Below are 25,002 nucleotides of genomic sequence, written 5' to 3' on the forward strand. Positions count from 1 at the left end.
TCAAACTCGCAGAACCAACTTTTCATCTTCCTCGTTTATTCATTCAACTGCCGTTTTCTGGAACAACCTTCCTTCATACGTATTTCCTGAAAATTACAGTCTACAGAAGTTCAAGTCTAATGTCAAAAAATATCTTCTTTCGTCTTCTCAATCTCCAACCCAAGCACGGTACTAAGTACTATAGGTTTCTAATACCTCTCGTGTTTGGGGTTTTCATAAAAAAAAAAAAAAAAAAAAAAGAAAGGGAAAAAAAAAATAAGTTTTTCTTCTCTGCCACGAGCCTAATTAGTTCATCTCACATCCATTTAGGCCTAAACCTTGAACAGTATTGCTTAGTTGGAATGAAAAGTCTAGTAGCCTCTAATATTAAGTCCCTGAAGGCTTCCCATATAGAATTTGATGTCAGTAACATCATCGGTTGATCCCACTGTTTAGAATTTAAAAACTGTCTGAGAACACTATTGTCACCTTTACGAAAGCAATACCCTTCCCTTTAGCCTTGATGGTAGTTACATCGTTTAGTAATTCCCAAATCAGTACATTGTGATCACTTTCACCCAGTGGTTCTTTTTATACAAATTCTTAATGCATGAATAATCACTGCTGGCAATCAGATAAAGAGTATTACTCCCACTGGTTGCCTCTCGAACATATGGCTGTTGAAAACAGTCTTTCCTAAATCCACAAGAGTCTTGCTAGTGTGCGAGAGACCAATCCAAAAGTTCCAGGTGACATCTGGAAATTTAATATCCTCCATTATAAGACATTCTGATTTACTGGCCCACTATTTCTCTGAACAATTTCTCATTATGCTTATCAGATTGATCAGGCCTATAAGACAAACCTACAGCAAATCATACAGCATACATCATACAGCGAATAATTTGGGCAACTGAGATGAGCAGTAGTTGAATCAACCAATAATTGAGATTCTTTCAGAAAAAGTACACAGGGGTTTGGCAGACTGCAAGTGGAAATGGACATCGTTGAGATTAGAATTGAGACCATGTATATTTGTTAAATGAACTAGGAAGTGTGTGGGAGGTTGAGATCTTTTTGCAGATAAGCTTACTCTATTACATGCTGTATGAAGTAATGACATTTTTTTGGATATGTCGTACACATGGTAAGAATATACCCAGATCCTTGAGATAACATGGCCTCAACAATGCCCTCCCTCCCCGCATTCAAACTACTCCAACTCCCTCCATTCACTATCTGTCAGAGTATATGTAGCAAGATTATACACTAGGTGATCTAGAAGCCTCCCAAAGAGTTACCAACAGGTTTGGTCCGGTGTATAAGGTCCGTTTGGTCCGTTGATTAGGTCTGCTGACGAGGCTACTAGTGACGGTCGTGTTCAAAGCCGCTAAGTGGATTTTTCTTATTTATTGATTTGAAATTATTGTTTTTCTAAAACTTTTGATTTAAATTTAGTAGTATAACATTATTTTGTGATTTTTTGATTAATTTGGTGTATTTATTCTTTACTCGGCCTTGTAAAAGTATCGGTAAGGGTTTCCACGTGTTCGTAACTACCGTTACCGTTAGTAACTTTCCCGCCATTGTGATACCGTACTAGATATACCGTAGGTTATATACCGTACTAGATAGCGTTAATTGAACTTCGTTAGCAGTTAAATTGTACGTTTAAATAAATACATATAATGACTTAGATTACAAACGTAATATAATTAATAACATAACATAATTAATTAATAAATTAATAGAATCATGACTCAGACCAGAGCAGCAAAGCAAAAGGCTCAAGCTAATGGAAGTGCTGTGGCTCAGAGCAGAACTGAGGGGGGCAGTTGTCCTCTGACTCACAGCCTTATAAAATGCACTGTTTGCTTGATGTTTGCAGAGCAATCGGGTACGGGACATGATACTGCCAAGGGGGATGTCTTTGTGTGTGCGCGATGCAAGGAGTGTATCGATATCAGGCAACAACTCGGCGTTCTTGTGGGCCTATATGAGAGGTTGAAGGACAGGGTGGATGCCCTCGAAGAAACTAAATTGAGGGGCCCATCAAGCTCTCAGCTGCCCACATCAACACCAGAGCTTGCACTTGGGCATCGCGTGACACAGAGACAACCCCTAAGGCAGAATGCGCTGGTCCCGAAGGAACTAGTAGTTGTTGGTGACTCTATTGTCAGGGAAACGGGGAACATGCTTTGTAAAAAAGATAGGTGGAACAGGACCAGGGTATGTCTGCCAGGGGCAAAGGTTGATGACGTTGTAGAGCGAATATCATCTTTTAAGGGCACAAAAGGTGATATAGTTGTACACGTTGGCACTAATAATATTAAGAGTAGGAGACCGGCAGAATTACTTAACAAGTACAGGTCACTGTTGAACAAAAGCCGAGAATTAGGGTTGAATTTGAAAGTGTCTGCAATTCTGCCCAGACGCGATAGGAGGGAGTATATGATGAGAGCCTTGTCGATCAATTCGGCCCTGGAAAGATTGTGCAAGGCTCAAGGGGTAGAATTTTTTTCAGCCTGGACTGTACTTGTTAACAGGAGAGATTGCTTCTACAGGGATGGGATACACTTAAATAGAAAGGGTGCAAGAATATTTGCTGATGCTATCGAGGCAGTGTTAGGTGGGTCGGAAAACTGCTAGCTTGGGGGGAGACAAAGACCAATAGATTGACAGTAGCCACTGGCAGAGGTGAAAGAGATTCTTGCACTGCTTCTATTAGAATGAGCAGAAGCCTGAAAAACAAGATGCATGGTATTTCAGAGACTGCTGGGAGCCACTGCGGTACAAGTAAACACATGGGTTGTGTTAGGGTAGCTAAGAATAGAAAACAGGTGCAGGTATACTTGCGTGTACACCAATGCTAGGAGTTTAGTAAATAAATTTGATGAATTTGAGGTACTGCTCAAAAACATCGAAGGCAGATATTGTTTGGGATATCAGAGACGTGGTGTCACACAGATATAAGGGATGCAGAACTGCAATTTGGGGAGTACAACGTCTACAGAAAGGATAGACAGGATAGGAAGGGAGGAGGGGTTATGCTATTAGTTAAGAAATACATAAAAACCAAGGAAGTGAAGCCAGTCGACATCGCTGGACAGTGCAGTGTGGAGTCCAGTTTTGGTGTGACATAAACATTGGGAGATCAAAATTGAGAGTAGTAGCAGTGTGCTATAGGCCTAATGACTCTGATGATTATAATAAGGAACTGTACAGGGAAATAGAGTGGGCCAGTAAATCAGAGTGTCTTATAATGGGAGATTTTTAATTTCCCAGATATTGACTGGAATTTGGGGGCTGGTTACTCACACACTAGCAGGACTTTTGTGGATTTATTGGATGATTGTTTTTCTACATCAGCATGTTTCGGGAGGCAACTAGAGGGAGTAATACTCTTGATTTGATTATCAGCAGTGATTCTTCATGCATTAAGAATCTGCAGATAAATGAACCACTAGGTGGCAGTGATCACAGTGTGCTGAAGTGGGATTTACTCAAAGAGGTAACTACCATTAGGGGTAAAGGGAAGGGTTATTGCTTCCGTAAAGGCGACTACGATGGACTGAGACAGTATTTAAATTCTATACAGTGGGACCAACTGATGATGTTACCAACAGCAAATTCAAAATGGGAAGCATTCAAAGAACTTATCTTGGAAGCTACTAGGCTTTACATACCAACTAAGAAATATTGTTCAAGGTTTAGGCCAAAATGGATGTCAGATGAACTAATGAGGCATATGGCAGAGAAGAAAAATGCATGGGATACATACAAATTAACACATGACACAGAAGCCTATGATAGATACAAGTTGATATGCAACCAAGTTACAAAGGAGGTTAGGCAGGCGAAGGCAGATTACGAGAAATCCTTGGCAAGGGATGCAAAGAAAAACAGCAAAGAGTTCTTTACTTATGTAAACTCTAGAAGGAAGGGGATGAATCAGATTGGTCCACTTGATATTGATGGGTCAAGTGTTGATGATCCTGCTCAGGTAGCTAACAAACTAAATGAATATTTTGCATCGACATTCACACATGAGGAGTTATTCAGCGAGGGGAATGCCAGAGGTGTATTCAACTCTAGCAGTAAGCTACAGAATCTTGAAATAACTGGGAGTAAAGTGGAGGAGAAACTGTTGAAGATAAACACAAGAAAGGCACCCGGGGTGGATGGGATCTATCCAGTTATATTAAAGGAGGCAGCAAAGGAAGTAAGCAAACCCTTAGCCATAATTATGAGAGCTTCCTTGGACTCAGGGGAGGTACCCATAGACTGGAAATGTGCAAATGTGACCCCAATTCACAAAGGAGGATCAAAGGCTGACACAAGTAATTATAGACCTGTGAGCTTAACTTCTGTTCCAGGAAAATTAATGGAGGCACTGGTTAAAGAAGCACTGCAGGATCATTTAGACAAGACTTCAGTTATAGCTCAGACACAGCATGGTTTTGTTAAGGGGAGGTCTTGCCTGACCAACTTGATTGGATACTATGATGCAGTCACAAAAGAACTGGATGCAGGGAATAACTTTGATATTATATACTTGGATCTTAGAAAGGCTTTTGATACTGTTGCACATGGAAGACTGCTACACAAATTGGAGCAGTGTGACATTGGAGGCAAATTGCTGCTATGGATAAAGGGGTGGTTGAGGGGGAGAAGACAGAGAGTGGTAATCAATGGACACTGCTCATCGTGGACGGATGTTATTAGTGGAGTCCCTCAGGGCTCAGTGTTGGGTCCATTATTGTTTTCTGTATTTATAAATGATATTGATGATGGTATATCGGGCTTAATGTCCAAGTTTGCAGACGATACAAAGGTTGGCAGGGTTGTCAAGGACACTACTGACACTATGCTTCTGCAACAGGATCTGGAAAGGTTGAGCAGATGGGCTGAGAGGTGGCAAATGAAGTTTAACATTGACAAATGTAAAGTACTACACATGGGAAACAGCAACCCCAGAGCAACGTATCAACTCTGTGGTACTACACTGACAGTGGTAGTGAATGAAAGGGACTTGGGGGTGGTTGTGCAGGCAGATATGAAGTTCTCTGAGCAGTGCAGACGGGCTGCAAGAGTAGCTCATGGAGTATTGTCAATGATATACAGGAATTTTTCCAGCAGGGATAAGGAGGTGATTATTCCATTATATAAGGCGATGGTCAGGCCACACCTAGAGTACTGTATACAGGTCTGGAGGCCTCATTTCAAGAAGGATGTAGAGCTGCTGGAACGAGTACAGAGAAGGGCAACAAGATTAGTGAATGGAACAAAGGGGTGCTCTTATGAAGAAAGGCTTAAGTTTTGCAAATTACAGTGTCTGGAGACTAGGCACCAGCGAGGTGATCTGATAGAGGTGTATAAAGCCTTGAATGGTTTAAGCATGCTCAATGCTGGTGGGATTCTTCCTCTAGCTCAGAAAAATCACCTGAGAGGGCATAAATTCAAATTGAGGAAAGAGAGATGTAGGATAGACGTGTGGAAATTTGCCTTTAGCCAGCGGGTGGTTGGTTGGTGGAACAGACTTCCATCCCTTGTGGCGGAGGTTGTTAGCCTAAATAAGTTTAAGGCTCAGCTGGACAGGTATTTTGAACGAACAGAGGGGTGAAGTGGAAGTGGGTTTTTTTTTTTTTTTTTTTTTGGCTGATGCTGCATAAGCTTGCTTTCTTGCATCAAATGCCTCTACTAATGCTAATGAGACCGGCTTGCAAACACGGTTTTAGAGCTGTACCCTCAAAATGAAAGGAAGATTGGATCTCGCCATGACGTCCATCATAACCTCAGAAGTCGTCAGTCATACTGCATGATGGAAGAGATGGGGAAGGGTTGACCAGAACTTAGCTCTGGAGGCTAAACATGAGTTCCACCACTTCAAGACTCCAATAAGCAAAGTGGTGGTATTGCACCAGTTGATGAGAGTCATCTACCACCTAGTATTGCCTGGTAATACACATGGGCATTATTCCTTCATGTTGTGTGGGCACCACACCTCCACCCCTGGTTACGTTGGTGCCCCCCCTCACTGTGTGCTTGTGTGCATGGGGGTTATACCCAGGATTACTAACAGTCTCACCATTGTGAAAGTGCAATCAGAGGGGCTGTCACAAACCTCCGAATTTCACCAAAATTGGGTCCACTTCACTTCTTGAGTGTCACCCTAATATAAGTTCCATCAGCATTTTAGACTTCCAGGTAGCAAGTACAGCTTGTATGGTATATCTGTGAGAAAGTCTTTGACAACCTCAAGGTCCAAATGTATGGTTTGTTTTTTATATCCTGCCTGTTTGTACCAATTTAATTTCATTATTTCATTTTTTGGAAAAACAGGGTATCCAATGTTCATGTGATCTTCAGCATGCAGAACTAAGATTGGCTCATCCTCAAAGGTACTAACATCAATATCCATATTTCATGAGCATGGTTAGTTAATCTGCCTTGGTTGTTTTGGTTTTACAATTTCAGGGAGGGTATCAGAAGTAGTTGGTGGGATGGTTATCAGAGTACTGCTAATGCAATTCATTTTACATTGTTCTATAGGGGGTTGGCTTTGTAGATGGGAGTACAGATAAAGCTTGACTACCAACTGGCATGGATGGGAGGGTACATTGCCTGCAGTTTGTGTTGTTATCAATGATATTTCTGGGCTGCTGCAGCAGCACAAGTTTTGGCATGTTAAGTTAGCATAACACATCTGGTGAGTATGGCCTTGGCACACCCAGAGTCCTGAGCTGGATATCATCATTCTTCTGTTTCTTGGTGATTCCTCTCCCTCTCTCTCTCCCAGGGTAACTCGGAAATTTTTTTTGGCTGGTGCAACATAAGCCTCAAGGTTCCTTGCACTATACGGCTAACAATAATAACTTGCTTCCTGGTTTGTAGATAGGTAACCTTTTGTTCAATCTCGAATTTTTAGATCTTTTTTCCTAACTTCCAGAGTTCGCAGGCTTTTGAGTAGGTTGGATGCAGGCCTTCACAATTTGGGCATCGTGGCATTTCTACAGTGTGCTCTGTTTGTGTATGGGCTTTGGAGCCACAGTTTGGGCAGACGCTGTCCCTCTAGACATACGGTTTGAGAGTATTCAAATTTTGGACACTTGAAACATATGATTAGATTAGATGCACATGGCAATTGAGGTATCAAGCTTTTTGATACAAAAAGGCAAGGTTGGTGTACCAAAAGTATGAATGTTTCTAGTGGGAACAAGTTCACCATCTTTTTTTTTTATAATTTTTTTTGATTGAATGAATTTTTGAACTTAATTTCTGAAATTATCTTGTCTTAAGTGACATTCATCAGATACCACTATGCAATTACTCCTTTGAACTATTTATTATAGCCTGAGGGATAACCTGTACAGGTATTCAGTTATTTTCAGTATATCCTGAGAATGCTAATGGTTAGCTGTTTCAATTAACAATTCTCCAGACTGGAGTCTTTTTTACCACTTTTGGTGACCCAGCCATGTTTTCTAAACATTTTGGAATTAAAAATGGTGAGAGGGCACTTATAGGTTTGAACAAGGAAAGTGTAATATAAAGAATGTTGGATATTCCTGCTGTTGCTAATTTTTCTGCAGTCTCTTAGATCGAGATTAGTCATGTTCTGTATCATTTAGGTAATACATAAGTGTCTAGGGTCAAGTGCTGGGTAATTGTTAAAATTCATGGTTGCCCTTTTATCCCTGGAGGATACATTTTTCTTTAGGCTGCATGCCTGCCATGTGGTGGCAGGAACAGTGCCACCAGTGACTAAGTGATAACAGGTTAGTGGTTAATGTGTTATGAAAGGTTAGTTCTACATACAAGAGTGATATGTAAGGAATATTAAAAATATAAGAAAGTACATTTCCATTCTTTTTTGACTTCTTTGCTTAGAAGAGCTGAAAAAAAAAAATAACTATGTAAATGAAGACATGAAAATTTTCTGGAATCTACTGACTGGACAGAAGATGCTTTGAAATTCACTAAGAGATTCGCTTTGATCACTCGCTTAGCACTTGGAGCCAACAATTTTGTATTCAGTATTTTTAAATAAATGAACTTTAGGTTTATACCATTTTACTGATATAAGGAATAGTAACAAAGCATTCTGATGAAACAGAATTTTGGTGAATTGTAGCTGCAGAGTGAGAGAGAAAAGATGAGTCTTTATTTGATATTTACAACTGGGATGAAAAATATTTAAGTAATAGAGTATCCTCTACATTTAAAGTTGTTTGTCAAAAATACCAGTCTGCTACTCCAATGCAATTTGATTAGTACAATATTTATTAAGGAACTGGTTAAATAAAATGTATTATTTTATGCATGCATGTATGGTAACTGTTGCAGTAACAGAAACATGGCCGTTGTAGACTAATGATATATTTTAAAATTTAATACTTTAAAAACTCTTCTGTTCTAGGGGGATCATCAATAGAAGATGATTGCACCCCCCGAAAAGATGACTAACAGAAGTGACAACTCCAGAATGTGTGCCAAAAAATAAAAGACCTAGTTATGTGGCAAAATCACATCATCCATATATCTCCCATAAATTGTGGCATAAATGGATTTAATCAAATTTCTTAGACATTTACAAGACACAGTTCTGCTCAAAGATTGCTAACATTCAAGCCCATAAACTACCCATAAATTTGCTTATAAAAAACCTATCAAAAGCAATATAATTTTAATATAAATCAGTGAAATTATGTAAAAGTCAATTATCAATTTCATTAATTTGAATACACATTTAGATGGCAGGTTGCTGCTACAAGTTAACTGACACTAGAAGTTAACTAACAACACTATTCAATAATGACTACAGTTACATTATAGTGTATACAGCTATTTCTTTCTATAGTTCATCAATCTATGTAACATCATTTAGAAATTATATTAGAACATTATTTCAAGAGCTGAATAATCTCATCTATAAAGATAAAGCATAAGGGGAAAAAAACCTGTTAATGCACGATTCTAGCATATCACATGCCATGAGTTTTAATCGCTGTTCAAGGTGCTTAGCAAATACTTCATCAGGCCAATGAAGGTCACGGATGAAAGACTGCAGGGCATCTAATTTCCAAAAAAGGTCCTCTGATGTTGCACACCCATGTCGGCTTTAATAAAACAAAAAATGAATATAATTAAACACCAGCACTTTACTTTTTTGTGTTAAAGTTTGCACAGAATTTAAATGACATAATACAGAATTCATTAAAGGAATTATTGTATTTTTGCACTACTAGATTAGTTTACAGAACTATTAAAAACCTCTAATATAAAATTAATACAAAGGTGGTATACAGTAGAAGCACAATTCAGGTATCCAAGCAACCAAATTTTTCAAGAAGAGGTTATGCAAGTACAAGATATGCATGTTTCAGCGGGCAGTTGGTTTGTGGAATAGACTCCCATCGCTTGTTGTTGAAGTTGATAGCCTAAACAAATTTAAGGCTCAGCTGGACAGGTATTTCGAACGAACGGAGGGGTGAAATGGGAGTAGTGGTTGTTTTTTTTTTTTTTTGCTGATGCTGAATAAGCTTGCTTTCTTGCATCATATGCCTCTACTAATGCTAATGCTAATTCTAATGTACATATCTAAGCACAATATCTCAGATTTTTTCTATTTCTCATCACTGGGTCACCAGATTAATCATTCATATGCCTACTTCCCCTGATAAGGTGTGAAACAATGTCAAAACTGCAATACACGAAACAGCAATCATTTAAAAAAAAAAACAACATCATATACTGGGCATTCAGTGTTACCTACTTTGACTATAAATATGCTTGATATATATATATATATATACATATATATATACACACACACACACACACAGGAATACCTCGCATAGTGAGGTTTCGAACAGCGCCGGTTTCGCTATAGTGCGGTTTACAAATAGAAAAAAAATTAACTAATTTTTTAGTTAATTAAAAAATTAACTAAAAAATTATTAATTAACTAATAATTAATAAAAAAAAAGGAAATTAAACCTATCATCCCATGCGCTTCCATAACCCGAAAATACTATCCAGATGACCTTTGAATTTCCCCAAACTGTCGGCCTCTACTACCCATCCAGTAAAACTTCCTGCAGTCCAATCTAAACATTTCCCCCCCGTAACTTGAATTTATGTCCTCTAGTTCTAGCATCATTTATAATCTTGAAAATTTCGTCCTCATTCATTTTACTGATGTCTCTCAGAGCCTTAAACACCTCAATCAAATCTCCTCTAAGGTGTCTAGTTTCCAAACTCTGCAACCCACATATTCGAAGTCTTTCTCCATAAGGACGCCCTTTTGCCGATCTCACCAGGCGAGTTACCCGTCTTTGCACCCTTTCAAGAAGCTCGATGTCTTTCTTTAGGTGCGGTCTCCATACTTGAACAAAGTATTCCAAGTGTGGTCTAACATAAGCCTTATATAATGGGATTATCACATCCCTATCTCTACTTGCAAAATTTCGATAGGTCATCAATAGGACACCATGGGCTTTCCTTGAAACCTGTTTACAATGCTCAGAGAATTTCATGTCTGACCGTAGCGTAACACCCAAGTCCCTTTCCTCCAGTACTGGGTTTAGTTGAACTCCACCAAGTGAATAAGTCATTTTGGGATTACTGTTTCCCAGGTGTAATACCTTACACTTTGTTGGATTAAAGCATAGCTGCCATTTTTCTGACCATTCCTGAAGTCTATCTAGGTCTCTGTGAAGAAGCTCAGCTTGACAGTGATCATTAACTCTACCAATTTTAACATCATCTGCAAATTTAGACATCACGCCCTCTATCCCTTCATCAATGTCGTTTATGAAAAGTAAAAACAACAGTGGTCCTAATACTGATCCTTGGGGAACTCCACTTCTTACATCAACCCAATCTAAGGAATAGCCATTTATCACAACCCTCTGCCTCCTGCCCTGAAGCATCCTGCTATCCATCTAAGAATTTTCCCAGTGATTCCAACCTGTTCCAGCTTATAAAGCAACCACTCATGTGGGACAGAGTCAAAAGCTTTGCTGAAATCTAAATAAACAATGTCGAAATTATTCCCGAAATCCAGCTCGTGAGTGACCCTTTCGAAATAACGAACCAGATTTGTTAAACATGATTTTCCCTTTACAAAACCATGCAGAGTATCCTTGAGAATTTAAATTCGATACAAATGATCCTGAATTCCACCCTTGATCATTGCCTCCATGATTTTCCCTACTACTGAAGTCAGACTGACAGGTCGATAATTTCCAACTTCACTTTTAGAGCCATCCTTATGTATGGGAGATACATTTGCACTTTTCCAATCCAAGGGAATCTCCCCAGAGTCTAGTGATGCTCGCATAATTAGCCTCAATGGTTCAATGCACTCGGTTGCTGCCTCCCTTAAGATTATAAGGTATATTCCATCAACTCCAGGAGCCTTACTGGTCTGTAGGCTCAAAAGTTTTTTCATTAAATAATCTTGCGAAATTTCAATATCATTAATTACATATTTTTTAACTTCGCTCTCACAATTTCCCATTGCCACAAAAGGTTTTTCATTTGTAAATATCGATGCAAAATAACTGTTGAGTTCATTTGCAACGGCAGCTGGTGTATTTAATACTATCCCCTTTCCCTTACGTAAAGGTCCGATCTGGTTTGTCCTGCTCTTCTTGGCATTTATATATGTGAAGAATTCTTTATCCCCCCTTCTTTGCTCTGTTTGCTAGTGATTTCTCATAAACTGCCTTTGCGTGTCGAACCTTTTCTGTGGCTCTATAACACATCACCTTGTAGCTGTTATAGGCTTCAGTACTTTTTATTGCTCTGTAACCTTTCCATGCCACCTTTTTCTGCTCAAGTAATGTGGCAACTTCACTATTCATCCAACTTGGAACCCTCCTCGTGGAGTATTTTTTTAATGGTATATACGCATTCAAGGCATCTGTGATTAATGTTTTAAAAGCGTACCACAGTTCAAATGTATTCATTTTCTGCGTGATATCTACCCAGTTAATAGAGGCCATGTAGTATCTTACGGCATTGTAATTTCCTTTTCTGAAATTATAACCCATTCCTTTGCCTTTTACTTCTGCTACCTCTCTCGTCATCATCCACCGTAGAACTCCGTAATCACTTCCTGCTACTGGTTCCTCTACTGTCAGCCCTGTTATGTCATCTGATTCATGTGTGATGATGAGGTCTAGGATATTCTTTTCTCTAGTACTTTCCCTGACATGTTGATACAAATAACAGTCATCTAGTTGATTTAAAAATTTTGTTCCCCATGTCGCGTTTCCTTCTCATTTACTCCAATCAATTAGAGGCAAATTGAAATGACCCATAATAAGGCATTGACGCTTACTTGCCCTTTCCATTTGCATGTAGAGGCTTTTGTCATAATCTTCAAAATCACTTGGTCTGTAGATTACTCCTACTCGCATTATGTATGTATTATAATGCCAGCACGTATGCCAATGCATTATGGATTCAAGGCCATTCAGACCATTGTCAAAACTCCAATTATAACTTATTCACTTGGTGGAGTTCAACTAAACCCAGTACTGGAGGAAAGGGACTTGGGTGTTACAATAGGGTCAGACAAGAAATTCTCTGAGCATTGCAAACAGGTTGCAAGGAAGGACCATGGTGTCCTATTGATGATCAATCGAACTTTTGTAAGTAGAAAAAAGGGACGTGATAAGCCACAGAAAAGGTTCGACAGGCAAAGGCAGTTTAGGAGAAATCACTAGCAAACAGAGCAAAGAGGGGGGGATAAGGAATTCTTCGCATATATAAATGCCAAGAAGAGAAGGACAAACCAGATCGGATGTTTACGTAAGGGAAAGGGGATAATATTAAATAGACCAGCTGCCATTTCAGATGAACTCAAGTTATTTTGCATCGATATTTACAAATGAAAAACCTTTTTGTAGCAATGGGAAATTGTGGGAGCGAAGTTGAAAAATATGTAATTAATGATATCGAAATTTTGCCAGATTATTTAATAAAAAAAACTTTCGAGCCTACAGGCCAGTAAGGTTCTTGGAGTTGATGGAATATACCCTATAATCTTAACGGAGGCGGCAAGTGAGTGCATTGAACCATTGAGGCTAATTATGTGAGCATCCTAGACTCTCGGGAGATTCCCTTGGATTGGAAAAGTGCCAATGTATCTCCCATACAGAAGGGTGGCTCTAAGAGTGAAGTGGGAAATTATTCACCTGTCAGTCTTACTTCAGTGGTAAGGAAAACCATGAAGGCAATGATCAAGGGTGGATTTCAGGATCATTTGGAATTGAACTGAAATTCTCAAGGATACCCCACCATGGTTTTGTAAAGGGAAAATCATGTTTAACAAATCTGGTTCGCTATTTTGAAAGGGTCACTCACGAGCTGGATTTAGGGAATAATTTCAACATTGTTTATTTAGATTTCAGCGAAGCTTTTGACTCACCCACATGAGCGGTTGCTTTATAAGTTGGAGCAGATTGGAATTACTGGGAAAATTCTGAGATGGATAGCAGGATGGCTTCAGGGCAGGAGGCAGAGGGTTGTGATAAATGGCTATTCCTCAGATTGGGTTGATGTACGAAGCTTGTTTGTTTGTTATTTGGTTTTTAGGAGCATTAGCAACTAAGGCCATATTGCTCCGGGAATATGTGGTGGTGATTCCCTGACCTTTCCACATCCTCTGTATTTGGTGGTGAAGGGTTCGAACCCCGGTCTAATCAAGAAGCGTGTGCTACACACTGCTGCTGCTCCTTCCCACCTGGCTACGGAGGCGCCCGATGTAAGAAGCGGGGTTCCCCAAGGATCAGTATTAGGACCACTGTTGTTTTTAATTTTTGTAAACATCATCGATGATGGGATAGAGGGCGTGATGTCTAAATTTGCAGATGATGTTAAAATTGGTAGAGTAGTTAATTATCAGTGTCAAGCTGAGCTTCTTCAGAGAGACCTAGATAGACTTCAGGAATGGCCCGAAAAATGGCAGCTATGCTTTAATCCAACAAAATGTAGGGTATTACACCTGGGAAAGAGTAATCTCAAAATAACTTATTCAATTGGTGGAGTTCAACTAAACCCAGTACTGGAGGAAAGGGACTTGGATGTTACGATACGGTGAGACATAAAATTCTCTGAGCATTGTAAACTGGTTGCAAGGAAGGCTTTGTTTGTTTGTTTGTTTGTTTTATGGCGCATTAGCGTCTAAGGCTATAATGCGCCAAGTCAATCAAGGAAGGCCCATGGTATCCTATCGATGATCTATCGAACTTTTGCAAATAGAGACAGGGACGTGATAATCCCATTATATAAGGCTTATGTTAGACCAAACTTGGAATACTGTGTTCAAGTATGGAGACCGCACCTAAAGAAAGACATTGAGCTTCTTGAAAGGGTGCAAAGATGGGTAACTCGCCTGGTGTGATCGGCAAAAGGGCGTCCTTATGAAAAAAAGATTTCGAATAAGTGGGTTGCAGAGTTTGGAAACTAGACACCTTAGAGGAGATTTGATTGAGGTGTTTAAGGCTCTGAGAGGCATAGTAAAATGAATGAGGATGAAATTTTCAAGATTATAAATGATGCTAGAACTAGGGTACATAAATTCAAGTTACAGGGGAAATGTTTAGATTGGACTGCAGGAAGTTTTTTTTTAGCCAGTGAGTTATAAATTACTGGAATAAGTTGCCTACATAGGTGGTAGAGGCTGACAATTTGGGGAAATTCAAAGGTCATCTGGATAGTACCTTCAGGTGACAGAAGCGCATAGGATGATAGGTTTAATTTCCTTTTCTTTTATTAATTATTATTATTATTTATTTATTTATTTATTTTTATCATTGTTTTATTTTATTTTATTTTTTTTGTTGGTGCAGCATAAGCCATAGGCTTTGTTTCACCATGCGGCGATTACTAATACTAATACTATATATATACGGACTCTACTAGCTTTGATAAATTAGTAAACTCTCTAGATTCCGAGTGGTGAGGTCGTTGATTGTGTGTAAGCTGTACAAATATTTTTCGCTGTGTATTTTTATTAAAGATTATTTTTTAAAAACGTTACAATTACACCGTTATATGCAAATATGAGTGTAAAGAAGAAATGTAATGGCACTGATTGTTCTTCTAGATCCAAACATTGAACAAGGTATGAAAGTAAGGCAGGCATAGCAAAATTAAATTTGATGTTATAAAGATATGTATGCAGATAAAAAGAAGAAAAAAAAACTGTGCAAACTAAGCTGATCATTTATTTTTCAAAATAAAAATGCAGTACATACTTCACTTATATTCTTTTGGTATGTACATACTACAATAAAAATCATTTCTACTGCATTTACTAGAATTTTTCATTTTTATCATTTTAGTTTCTTTTTTTGCAAGAATTTCGTGTGCATCAATTTATAGTAAACAAACACCTATATATTTTTGCAACTCGACCCATATAATCAAATTGTTGGAACGCATTACATTAAAATACATACTAATAATACCCAATAATACCTCAATCAGCACGGTTTCGCATAGCGCGGTATTTTTTTGGCACGAATTAACTGCGCTTGGCGAGGTATTCCTGTACGTATAATATATATACATATATATATTAAAAATTTATTATATAATATCGGTGTAGATACAACATAGTTTACTCATAAATTAAACTATCTACAAAGTGTGAAAGGCATTGATTTTAATTGTATCTCATATTTGTGGATACCTTCACAATGAGATTAGCATTAGTAGAGGCACACAATGCAAGAAAGCAAAAACCTGTCCAGGTCAGCTTTAAATTTATTTAGGGTATCAACTTACACAACAAAAGATGGAACTCTGTTCGACCAAAAAACTACCCGCTTGCTAAATGCAAACTTACATACATCTGTCTTTCCTCAATTTGAATTTATGCCCTCTCAGGTGATTATTCTGAGCAAGAGGAAGAATCCCATCAACATAGAGCATACTCAAACCATTCAAGCTTTATACACCTCTATCAGATCACCTCGCAGGTGACTAGTCTCCAAACACTGTAATCTGTAAAACTTAAGCATTTCTTCGTAGGAGAAACCCTTTGTTCCATTCACTAATTTTGTTGCCCTTCTCTGTACTTGTAAGAGCTCTATATCCTTCTTAAAATGAGGCCTCCAGACCTGTATGCAGTACTCGAGGTGTGGACTGACCATTGCCTTATACAAGGGGATAATCACATCCTTAACCCTACTAGAAAAATTTCTGTATATCATTGACAAGACACCATGAGCTACTCTTGCAGACCGTGTCCACTGCTTAGAAAACTTCATATCTGCCTGCACAATTACCCCCAGGTCCTTTTCATTCTCTAAGGCTGTCAGTGTAGTACCACAGAATTGATACGTTACTCTGGGGTTACTGCTTTTTTTTTTTTTTTTTTTTTTTTGGTAGTTGTTGGCGCATCGGCTGCTGTGGCCATAGTGCACCTCCCAAGGTTTTTGCAGTACTTTGATCCAAGCCGAGGCGGGATTCGAACCCGCGACCTTTGGGTTGCTAGGCAGGTACTTTACCCACCGGCTAGCCCGGTCGGCTGGGGTTACTGCTTCCCAAAATGTAGCACTTTACATTTGTCAATATTAAACTTCATTTGCCACCTCTCAGCCCATCTGCTGAACTTTTCTAGATTCTGTTGCAGTAGCATACTGTCATTAAAAACTCTGCCAACCTTTGTATCGTCTGCAAACTTGGCCACTAAGCTTGATATACCATCATCAATATCATTTATAAATACAGAAAACAACAATGGACCCAACACTGAACCATGAGGGACTCCACTAATAACATTAGTCCACAAAGAGCAGTGTCCACTGATTACTACTCTGTCTTCTCCGACTCCACCATCCCTTTATACATAGCAGCAATTTGCCTCCAATGCCACACTGCTACAATTTGTGCAGAAGTCTTCCACGTGCAACAGTACCAAAGGCCTTTCTAAGATCCAAATATATGACATCAAAGTTATTCTTTGCATCCAGTTCCTTTGTGACTACATCATAGTATCCAATCAAATTAGTCAGACAAGACTTCCCATTAACAAACCCATGCTGTGTCCGAGCTATAACTGAAGTCTTGTCTAGATGATCCTGCAGTGCTTCTTTAATCAGTGCCTCTATTAATTTCCCTGGAAGAAGTTAAACTAACAGGTCTATAATTACTTGTGCCGCCCTTTGATTCTCCTTTGTGAATTGGGGTTCACATTTGCACATCTACAGTCCATTTGCACATCTACAGTCACATTTGCAGACCTACAGCCCATCTACCTCCCCTGAGTCCACGGAAGCTCTCATAATTATGGATAAGGGTTTGCTTACTTCCTTTGCTGCCACCTTTAATATAACTGGATAGATCCCATCCACCCCAGGTGCCTTTCTTATGTTTAACTTCAACAATTTCTCCTCCACTTTCCTCACGGTTATTACAATTTCATCTAGCTCACTACCAGAGTTCGGTTCAGCTTTGGCATTCCCCCTCCCTGAATAACTCATGTGTGAATGTAAATGCAAAATACTCATTTAGTTTGTTAGCCACCTGAGCAGGATAATCAACAGTTGAACCATCGCTATCCAGTGGACCAATCTGACTGATGCACTTCTTTCTAAAATTTACATAGATAAAGAACTCTTTGCTGTTTTTCTTTGTATCCTTTGCGAAAGATTTCTCATAATCTGCCTTTGCTTGCCTAACCTCCTTTGTGGCTTATTTACAGACCAGCTTATATCTATCATAGGCTTCTATGTCACCCATTAATTTATATAGGGTTATTCAAAATGAAGTCCGGGGTCTCAGTACAGAAATTGTTTGAAACCCTGGACTTCATTTTGAATAACCCTGTATGTATCCTATGCATTTTTCTTCTTTGCCACATGCCTCATTAGGTCATCTGACATCTTTTTATGCCTAAACCTTGAACAATATTTCTTAGTTGGTATGTAAAGCCTAGTAGCTACCAAGATAAATTCTTTGAATGCTTCCCATTTTGAATTTGCTCTTGGTAATATCATCAGTTGGTCCCACTGTATAGAATTTAAATACTATCTCAGACCACCGTAGTCGCCTTTACGAAAGCAAAAATGATTCCCTTTACCCCTGATGGCAGTTACCTCTGAGTAAATCCCACTTCAGCACACTGTGATCACTGCCACCTAGTGGTTCCTTTATCTGCAGATTCTTAATGCATGAAGAATCACTACTGATAATCAGATCAAGAGTTTTACTCCGTCTAGTTGCCTCCCGAACATGCTGATATAGAAAACAATCATCCAATAAATCCACAAAGAATAGGACATCCATAAAGGCTAAAATTGATGATGTTCTAAACAGAGAGGCTATAATGCTTTCAGGGCACTAAAATACTATGTGGCAGATTATTCTCATCAACCGGTGGTATTGCACTGGTTGATGAGAGGAGGCTTGAAGTTCCGGTCAACCCTCCCCATCTCATCCCTCTTGCAGTATGATCGGTGTCTTTTTGAGGTTATGATGAACACCATGACGAGATCCAAACTTCCTTACATGTTGAGGGTACAGCTCTAAGAGGATATTCAAAGGCTGGCCGCTAATTAGTACACAAGACCGAACCTATTGGTAACTTTCTAGGAGACTTCCAAATCAGCTAGTGTATAATCTTGCTGCCTCTACTCCGCGAGATAGTGACTGGATGGAGTCCAAGTAGTGTGTATGCAGGGGGGGCATTGTTGAGGCCACGTTATGTTAAGGATCTGGGTATATTCTTCCCATGTGTACACCATATCCAAAAATTTCATTACTTTATACAGCATGTCCCTCCCACTTTTTTTTACTATTGTCAAACTAATAGAGCAAACTTATCTGCGAAAAGATCTAAACCTTCCAAACACGTCCTAGTTCATTTCACAAATAAACATGGTCTCAGTTTTAATCCCAATGACGACAATTTCCAGTTAGGGTCTACCAAACCCCATGTACTTTTTCTGACAGAATCTTAGTTATTAGTTGATTGAGCCATTGCTTATCTCAGTTGCCCAAATTATTTGCCGTATGATTCCTTCCAGCTCAAATGTGGTACTTGTGTATATGTCCATTCCAATATCCCATGTCAGAGAATTGGTAATTTGGAATCTCCTCTTTTTTTAATATTCTCTGGCTTAAAATCTCTCTACCACATTGTGTTAAATTCATCTGTTGTCTATACTGTTCTTCCTATTCCACTAATCACTTGAAACTCTTTGACTTCCTCTCTTTGCAACTTGACTTTCTCTAGTCCAACTTTTCTGATTATTTTTGCAGGAATAGAATCCTTTATTTCACACTCCACCTTAAAACCTAGTCTTTTGTCTAAACCTTGGTTTTCCAATGAATGTACAAAGTCTGTTCAAGAGAAGAATGTTGAATTTATCGTAATTGGCTTGTTTCCAATTTTTCAGTTCAATTTTCTGCCTATACCAGAGCTTGCAACAATTGTAAAGCAGTCATTAATCAGTCCAAACTAGATTTTGAACAGGTTAAGAGTAGAAAACTTGCTTCTTGCTCTAATGGTAGCCGAGCAATCTGGTCACTTGCCCAAAGCTATTGGTTGCAACTTTTGCCCATCTCTGCTCCCAGTTCTGTTACCACCAGTTGCTTCTATTGCCAGCTCAACAAAGGATAAAGCTGACCTGCTAGCATCTCATTTTCCTTTGAACTGATGTGTTAATTATCTTGGTAAAACACCTCCCACCATTCCCAGCACACCTCATTTAATGCCTTCTGGGGTCTTCCATCAAAAGAATGTCAGAAGGATTCTGACGAATCTTGATGCTAAGAAAGCTTCAGGTCCTGATGGTATTTCTCCACTCATTCTCAAAACCTGTGCTGCTGAACATACTCCTCTGCTTTTCCGCCATTTTTCACTTTCTTATTCCAAAGGTGCTTTTCCTTCTGCTTGGAAATTTGCTCATATTCAGCCAGTTCCTAAAAAGGATGAGAAATCCTCCCATTCAATTATCGCCCCATTGAAATTACTTCTACTCTTTCTAAAGTAATGGAGAAATCAATTAACCACGAACTCTTAAACTATCTAGAAATCTTCCATCCAATCAATGACTGCCAGTAAGGATTCCGTCAGTGTCGATCTACTGGTAATATTCTGTCTTATGTTACCTGTTACCCACTTATGGACAAATTCAATTGAAAAGTTCGGTGAAATACAAGCTGTTGCTCCTGACATCTCAAAGGCTTTTGATTTTTTTTGGCATAAATGTCTTCTAAACAAGCTTCCATCTTATGGTTTGCCAGGTGCTTTTTGTAATTGGTTATCCAGTTTTCTCTCTAACCACTCACTGAGGGTGATGGTAGATAGCTCTCTATCTTCTAACTTCTCCACTAATGCTGGTGTAGGCCAACATTCAATTTTTTCCCCCCACTCTTTTCCTCTTGTATATTAATGACTTCTTCGATTGACCGGAAATCATATCCAGAGTTTTTCTGATGATAGCACACTGCATTCCACTTTCCAGTTTGAGAAACCTTGCCCTGCTCAATCAGCTTCAACTTCTTGAATATCTGCTATTAATTCCTTAAATGCCGATCGCCAGGTAATTCTCCAGTGGGGCAGAGACAACTTAGTTGACTTCAATCCTTCTAAAACTCAGTCTTGTCTTATATCCTGCAAAAAGGATTCTTCTGCTCCTATGCTTATCATTCGTGACACTCTGATTTCTAGGCAAGATGATATATCCCATTTGTGGATTACCCTGACTACTTATCTCTCTTGGCAAAAGCACATTAGAAATATTGCTTCCTCTGCATTTAAAAAATTTGGTTTTTTCTTTCGCCCTTGGCATTACTTTTCTTCCAAACAGCTATTAACTCTGTATAAATCACAAATCCACCTCCCATGGAATATTGTTCCCACCTCTGGGGCAGTGCCCCCCAAAACCTCTATCAGGCTTCTAGATTCTATTCAGAAGAGGGCAGTTAGGTTAATAATTAATGACTCATCTCTAACAGAGTCTCTCCACTCTCTGAATCATAGATGTTCTGCTTCTGCTGCACGCCTTTTCTACTGATACTTCCATGGGCACTGTTCTTCTGAATTGGCTTCTACAATTTCCACTCTCTCTTTCAAAACAGTCTGAACACTTGTCGCCACCAGCCAACATCCACTTACTCCCGAACTTCAAACTCACAGAACCAACTTTTCAACTTCCTTGTTTATTCATTCAACCGCCATTTTCAGGAAAACGGCCTTCCATCATAAGTATTTCCTGACAATTACAGTCTACAGAAGTTTAAGTCTAATGTCAACAAATATTTTCTTTCATCTTCTGAACCTCCAACCAAAGCATGGTACTAAGTACTACAGGTTCTAATACCTCTCGTGTTTAGGGTTTCAAAAAAAAAAAAAAAAAAAAAAAAAAGGTGATTTTGTTGTACACAAGCAGTAGATCTGAGGTATTAAGTAGTATGGATCAGTAGATCTCATCAAGTATAGAGCAATATTGAGAACAGACCAAGAGAGTTAGGATTGAAAGTGAAAGTGTAGCGTCCTTAAAAACCCTGCCAACCTTTGTATTGTCTGCAAACTTGGACATCAATTCAATCGCTCATGAGGTAAATTATTTTCCAGTGTGGTCTGTGCTTATTAACAGGAGTGATTGTTTATGAGGAATGGGCCATAATTAAATAAATTGGGTGCATGATTATTTGTTAATGCTATCGTTAGGTTGGTAAGAAAACTGCTAGGTGGGGAAACTAACAGTGCCCACAGGCAGAGTTATAAGTGTTCCAAGGAAAATAATGGAGTCACTAGTTAAAGAAGTAATACAGAACCATCTAGACAGGAATGCATTTAGGCTAGAGTCACAGCATGGATTTGTTCTGAGGCAGTGTTGTCTGACCAATCTGATTGCATTCTGTCACACAAAGGAACTAGATGAAAAAAATAAATTTTAAAAAGCTTTAATATTATTGCACATAAGACTGCTGTGCAAATTGCAGTAGTCATTCAGGATAACTTACTGCTATAAATAAAGGAATGATTGAGTGGTAGAAGATAAAAAGTTGTTATCAATGGGCACAGACAAATGTTATTAGTGGAACCCTTATCTAGACAAGACTGCAGCAATAATTCAGACACAGCACGGATTTGTTAAGGGAAAGTCTTGTCTGACAAATTTGATAGGATATTATGATGTGGTTACAAAGGAACTCGATGCAAAAAATAATTTTGATATCATATATTTGGATTTCAGGAAAGCTTTTGACACTGTTGCGCATGGAACACTATTGTACAAATTGGAGCAGAATGGTATTAAGGGTAAGTTGCTACAATGGATAAAAGGATGGTTAAGTGCGAGAAGACAGAGGGTGGTAATCAATGGGTGTTGCTCTTCTTGGACTAATGTTATTAGTGGAGTCCCACAGGGTTCAGTGTTAGGTCCACTGTTGTTTTGTATATTTATCAATGATATTGATGAAGGTATATCAGGCTTAATGTCGAAGTTTGCAGATGATAGAAAGGTTGGCAGGGTTGTTAATGACAGTAATGGCAGTGTGCTACTGCAACAGGATCTAGATAATTTGGGCAGATGGGCTAAGAAGTGGCAACTGAAGTTTAACCTTGACAAATGCAAAGTACTGCATATGGGTAGAAGTAACCCCAGAGAAACGTACCAACTGTGTGGTACTACACTTAAGGTGGTAGAAAATGAAAAAGACCTGGAAGTAATTGTGCAGGCAGATATGAAGTTTTCTGAGCAATGCAGACAGGCTGCCAGGGCAGGTCAGAGTTTTGTCAATAATATATAGGAATTTTGCTAGCAGGGAAAAGGAGGTGATTATCCCTCTGCATAAGGCAATGGTCAGGCCACGCCTTGAGTACTGCGTACAGGTCTGGAGGCCTCATTTTAGGAAGGATGTAGATTTACTTGGCCGTGTACAGAGAAGGGCAACAAGATTGGTGAGGGGAATGAAGGGATCCTCTTACCAAGAGGGGCTTAAGTTCTGCAAATTGCAGTGGCTGGAGACTAGGCACCTGCACGGTGATCTGATTGAGGTATATAAGGCCTTGAATGGGTTGAGCACGCTGAATTCTGATGGGATCCTTCCACTTGTTCAGATTACGAACCTAAGGGGACATAAATTCAAATTAAGAAAAGACAGATATAGAATAGATGTGCGGAAATTTGCCTTTAGCCAGCGGGTGGTTAATTGCTGGAACAAACTTCCATCTGTCGTTGTGGAAGTTGATAGGTTGAATAAATTTAAGGAGGAACTGGACATTTGGAGGGAATGGTGTGATTTTTTTTTTTTTTTTTTGTTGGCTGATGCTGCATAAGCTCATACATTTGCTTTCTTGCATCACATGCCACTACTACTACTACCCTCCAAGGTTTAGTGCTAGTCCAACTGTTGTTTTTAAATAAATTAATGATACTGATGAGAGAACATCAAGTCAAATGTTTAATTTTGCAGATGACACAAATACCGGCAAGTGGGAGTAATCAAAGTATGCTGCTGCAAGGAGTTCTAGGTAAATTAGGCAGATTGGCTGATAAGTGGCTACTGAACTTAACAATGGCAGATGCAAGATACATCATATGAGTAGCAGCAAGCCCAGATTAACTCTGTGAGTATAGTATGAACTCTGTGTACTATATTCGGGTTAGAGGTAAATGAAAAAGATCTGAGTATAACTGTGCAATCAGATATGAAGTTCTTTGAGCAGGGCAGCTCATGGGGTTTTATCAATGATATACAGCAACTTTGGTAGGAGGGACATGGAGGTGATTATCCTATTGTACAAGGCAACAGTTAGGCTGCATACAGCTCTGAGGGCATCATTTCAGGAAGGATGTAGATTGGCTGAATGGGTGCAGAGAAGGGAAATGAGATTAGTGAAGGGAACAAAAGAGTGGCCATACGAAGAAAAGTTTTGGTTCTGCAAACTGCAACATCTGAAGACTATGCACTTACGAGGTGATCTTATTCAGATGTTTAAGACTTTGAAAGCATTGAGCAAGCTCAATGCTGATGGCAATCTTCCTCTTGTCGAGACTGCAGATGTCAGAGTGGCATAAATTCAATTTAAGGAGGGATGGTTAATTGTTGGAACAAACAAACTTCCATATAACTATGTGGTACTGAGTAGTTTGAATAAATTCAAGGAAGATCCTTGAATTTATTCAAAGGACTCAGGGGAAGTACCCATGGACTGGTGAAGTGCAAATGTGACCCCAATTCACAAAGCAGGATCAAAGGGTGACACAAGTAATTATAGACCTGTTAGTTTAACTACTGTTCCATGAAAATTAATGGAGGCACTGGTTAAAGAAGCACTGCAGGATCATCTAGACAAGACTTCAGTTATAGCTCAGACACAGCATGGCTTTGTTAAGGGGAAGTCTTGCCTGACCAACTTGATTTGATACTATGATGAAGTCACAAAAGACCTGGATGCAGGGAATAACTTTGATATTATATACTTGGATCTTAGAAAGGCTTTTGATACTGTTGCACATGGAAGACTGCTGCACAAATTGGAGCAGTGTGGCATTGGAGGAAAATTGCTGCTATGGATAAAGGGATGGTTGAGGGGGAGAAGACAGAGAGTGGTAATCAATGGACACTGCTCATCTTGGACTAATGTTATTAGTGGAGTCCTTCAGGGTTCAGTATTGGGTCCATTATTGTTTTCTGTATTTATAAATGATATTAATGATGGTATATCAAGATTAATGTCCAAGTTTGCAGTTTGCAGACGATACGAAGGTTGGCAGGATTGTCAAGGACGCTACCGACACTATGCTACTGCAACAGGATCTGGAAAGGTTGAGCAGATGGGCTGAGTGGTGGCAAATTATTTTTAACATTGCCAAATGTAAAGTACTACATATGGGAAAGAGCAACCTCAGAGCAACGTATCAACTCTGTGGTACTACACTGACAGTGGTAGAGAATGAAAGGGACCTGGGGGTGGTTGTGCAGGCAGATAAGAAGTTTTCTGAGCAGATGGGCTGCAAGAGTAGCTCATGGTGTATTGTCGAT

General features: G+C 39.1%; 1 protein-coding gene across 4 annotated transcripts in view; it reads right to left on the minus strand.

Moving 5' to 3' along the window:
• Positions 1–25,002, minus strand: part of Cadps (calcium-dependent secretion activator 1) — a 1,208,856-nt gene that overhangs the window by 246,430 nt on the left and 937,424 nt on the right. For all 4 annotated transcript variants that reach the window (XM_090389907.1, XM_090389906.1, XM_090389908.1 and 1 more), the window contains one exon: positions 8,940–9,098. In XM_090389907.1, the coding sequence (XP_090246033.1) occupies positions 8,940–9,098 (159 nt within the window). The remainder of the gene's footprint in view (positions 1–8,939; positions 9,099–25,002) is intronic.

The sequence above is a fragment of the Mastigoproctus giganteus genome, chromosome 2 (genome assembly GCF_048544385.1).
Source record: "Mastigoproctus giganteus isolate SK-2022 chromosome 2, ASM4854438v1, whole genome shotgun sequence".
NCBI classification, from domain to species: domain Eukaryota; kingdom Metazoa; phylum Arthropoda; class Arachnida; order Uropygi; family Thelyphonidae; genus Mastigoproctus; species Mastigoproctus giganteus.